General features: G+C 46.5%; 1 protein-coding gene across 1 annotated transcript in view; it reads right to left on the bottom strand.

Moving 5' to 3' along the window:
* Zranb2 (zinc finger RANBP2-type containing 2) overlaps positions 1-3,995 on the bottom strand; it is a gene marked incomplete in the record, with an annotated part of 15,376 nt that extends 11,381 nt beyond the window's left edge. Inside the window, 4 exon segments of the mRNA XM_008846080.3 lie at positions 690-772; positions 1,586-1,694; positions 1,779-1,831; positions 3,852-3,995. Coding sequence (XP_008844302.2) covers positions 690-772; positions 1,586-1,694; positions 1,779-1,831; positions 3,852-3,907 — 301 coding nt within the window.
* Between the last annotated feature and the right edge of the window lie 26 nt (positions 3,996-4,021).

Genomic DNA, 4,021 nt, shown 5'->3' with positions numbered 1-4,021 from the left:
TGTGCTAAGTTTTAAGAATTATTTTCTTCAGCTTTAGAGGACGCCTTAAAAAGTGACCTTCGCCCTTTCTGCCTTATTAGGTAGGATACACATTATTACTGCATCATTACCAATCAACACACATCTAAACCAGAGTGTGTGTGTGTGCGTGCGTGGGTGGGGAGGCTGTCATAGAAAAGCACCTGTAAAAGCATCTAAGGATTTCTAAATGTTAAGATAGGACTGTAGTACTTCATAAACGGGGAAATCACAAATAAAAGTCTTTTAAGTGGTAAGGGAGAAAGACCTGTAAAAGCATCTAAGGATTTCTAAATGTTAAGATAGGACTGTAGTACTTCAGAAACGGGGAAATCACAAATAAAAGTCTTTTAAGTGGTAAGGGAGAAAGGAATTCCAGTGGAAAAGAGAAGGCGTGCTGGCGGCACATGCCTGTTATGACCGGCACTTGCAAGACGGAGACAGGAGGTGAGAGTTGAGTCATTCTTGATTATATACCGAGTTCGAGGCCAGCTTGGGCTACTTAAGACCCAGTCAGAAGCAGTAACAAAAACTAGCAACAGAACAAAAATCAGGCAGACCTAAGGAAAAGACAGATTCCTTTTCCTGTGATTTCTTGAGACGGTTGTGTAACAACTCAATTTCCAGTTCTTTTAGAGAAATCATTTGGTTAGAATGTGGTTGTACCTTACCTGTTCTTTCTTCTAACTTGGCATACTTGGGCGTATTACACATGTTACACTCTGATCTTCTGGCCCAATTCACATTACTGCAACTAGGATCATGAAAAACATCAAATCAGAAGACAAAATAAATGCTCATTAAGGGGCAAGATAAAATTTTAAAATGTACGTTGTTCTAGAGAGCGAGATTCTAACAACAAACCAAACTATTTAGGCAGAGAACAGAATCTATTCAATACAAGTAAGATTTGGCTACCTTGGTGGAAAATAGTGTTTAAAAATTTAAGGTTTCTCTAATTTATCAATGACTCTACTCAAAGAGTAAGGCTACACCTTTCAAATACAGCCAGTGTTTTTATTTCCTCTAAGGAGGCTTTGCAGCACACGGAATCTTGTGACTTAAATTTGCTGCAGGAACAATTTGCCATACAAAAGGACCAGCATTTTACGTACAACTCTGCTCTGGTTCAGTGCGCTTTCATGTATGTCGGATTTATCTAAACAGAACAAAATGTGGAGGAGAGGTAGGGAACTTTAATAGAAAACGAAAGCTAAACTTGAAAGGTAAAATATTAAGAAAACTACCTAATACGGAATAATTTTTTATGGAAGACAAGCTTTTACTTTGCAAATGGGTAAAATGAATTTGCATACTTCATTTTATCAAAGTGGCAAAAAACTGAAATTATTCAATAACAGGAAGTAGCCCACAGTGCCTTCAGTGTCTCTCAGCCCTTTTAGTTAGCTCACCAGTAACAATTCATTTACTGATACTTGGTCTGAAGATAACACACTTTGGGCTTCAAAGGGAACACTGTCTTATCAATGTGATTAGCAGAGTTCACAACATTAAGGGGCAGTGATCAGAAACACCATCAGACAATAACGGTTGCTGCGACACGTACGTCTTGCACTGCCAGTCGTTAGCGCTGAACAGGCCTCGGCTCTTCTCCGCCAGCGTCTTTCCGATCTCAGTGCCCCCGGCTTTCATCATCTTGGCCTCAGTTGTTTTCTCTGAAAACAGACAATGCAACATAAATCCAGGGCAGATTCAGATGATCTGCATATAAAGCAGCCAAAGAATCCTTAAGTACTTACCCCGCCCACATCTATTACAGCTGGTTCTTCTAGCAAAGTTTACATTTCCACATCTGTAGATAAACAGAAGCACTTAATTTTTAAATGCTACAATGTTTTAAATTGTCACTACTACATATCTGGAACACAGAACTTCGGGCTCCTGTTCATGTTAACATTAAGAAACAAGTGCAGGAGAGATCTCTACCCACATACAATCACAGTAAGTCATTTACGAGCTGTGCCTTATTTTCTTTAGACTAGCATGTATCATTAATTATAATGAAATCCTCTTATTCCAAAGTGTGATTTGATTCTTCTTAAACATCAAAGGATCTTTTTCTTTTTCTTTTGGTCTTTTTGGGACAGGGTGTTCCTGTAGCCAGCCATAGCTGGTCAAGAACTCACTAGGGAAACCAGGCTGGCCTTGATCTCACAGAGATCCACCAGCCTCTGCCTCCCAAGCATGGGGATTAAAGGTATGTGTCACCATACCCAGTTCAGAATCTGTTCCTTTTTTTGGAAACAGACTGTAGCCCTGGCTGGCCTGGAGCTCACTATGTAGACCAGGCTGGTCTGGAATTAACAGAGATCTGCTGCCTCTGCCTTTTGAATGCTGCGATTAAAGGGCTGCACCACCATGCCTAGCCCCCAAAGAGGAATTTTTGAGTATTACAGTATTTATCAAACCTAAAGCATAGCAAAAAATGCTACAAGCAATAAATGGAGTAAAATAGTACAACTTCATGTAGATGCTCTAAATAGTAAATGTTTATTAAAACACAAAGCCTGCCTAACTTCCAATGACACACTAGACTGAGATAAGCATGAAACTCCAGGGCAACACTCAGCTGAACCACTTATCATTCTGAGGTTGATTTTATACACACAGAGACAATACCCAAGAACACTGCAAATACCCTGAAAATGGAAACTTGATTTATAGCTGCTTGTTGTTAGACAATTTAAAGGCACGGGAGTATGGATTACATTCCTGCCTGTTGTGGTGGTGCACACTGGCAGCACTGATATGCTGAAGAGGCAGGAGGATCACCAGTTCCAGGCCAGCCTGGGCTACACATTTAAAAGCTGGATGTGGTGCCATAGGCCTTTAATCCCAGCACTTGGGAAGCAGAAAGCAGGTGGATCTTTGAGTTCCAGGTCAGCTGGGGCTACAGGGAGACCCTGTCTCAAAAAAGACAAATTTAAAAAATAAAAAGTTAAAAAAAAAAATCTTAAGTCCTGCCTCTGCTAGGCCTGATGGCTCACGCCTTTGATCCCAGCACTGGGGAGGCAGAGGCAGGTGGATCTCTGTGAATTCTAGGCCAGCCTAGTCTACACAGCAAGTTCTAGGCCAGCCAGGGTTACACAGTGAGACTATGTCTGAAAAAAACAAAAGAAGCCCCACCTCAAATATCCGGGGGCGTCCTCCTTAAGGAGAGGTCACCTTACCCTACAAAATCGGAGTGGGAAGCAGGAAATCCTTGATTGTTTACACCATTTACAGCAGTGGTGGTGCTGTACCCAACGTCACAGCCTTGGGATGCTCCGTCTTAATACTGAGCAGTCCGAGGAACTGGCAATGGATGCTGTCCCGGCAGGGCCTTCACCGTGTGTTCACGGTGAGGCAGCGATTCCAACCCCTTACAGATACCTGCGTCGCCTGCGGTGTGGACAGGAGTCCAGTGCCCAGGCTTTACTCCGGTAGAGGACACGCACCGTGTTCACTGTGTGGTGCCCAGGACGACCCGGGCGGACACTGGCACCCGCGCCGGGCACCTGGGGCTGCGTGGGCGGCGGCCAGGGCCTCGGGGCCACACGATTCCGGTGGAGCAACCAAGGTCAAGGGTCAGGAGGGGCTAGCACGCAGCGCACAGCCCACGGGGCCCTGCCCACCGAGCCACTCCTGGGCCTGCCCACGGACCGCTAGAGGCCGGGGAGGACCGCTCCCGCGCAGGCCCAGGATCCCACTCAGACCCCGATCTCCACGCAGGCCCGATCTCCCCACACAGGCCCAGGATCCCCGCTCCCTCCCCCTGGCTCCCCCGCGGGCTCGGCTCCCCACGCAGGCCCGTTCCTCCCCGCTCCGCTCACTTCTTGTCGGGGCAGATCCAGTCCCCGTCGCTGACGCGGAAATTCTTGGTGGACATCTTGGACGCCAGCAGCTCCACCGCCCGCACGACGTCTGGCCGGGGGCCTCGCCCGGGCTGCCCGCGGTCGGCCCACCCCGCCGCCCACGCCCGCCCACGCCGCCCTCCCACGAG

Source organism: Nannospalax galili, unplaced genomic scaffold (genome assembly GCF_000622305.1).
Source record: "Nannospalax galili isolate Female #2095 unplaced genomic scaffold, S.galili_v1.0 scaffold442, whole genome shotgun sequence".
NCBI classification, from domain to species: Eukaryota; Metazoa; Chordata; class Mammalia; order Rodentia; family Spalacidae; genus Nannospalax; species Nannospalax galili.
The sequence above is the reverse complement of the archived record's forward strand: the minus strand, read 5'-3'. Positions and strand labels throughout refer to the sequence as shown.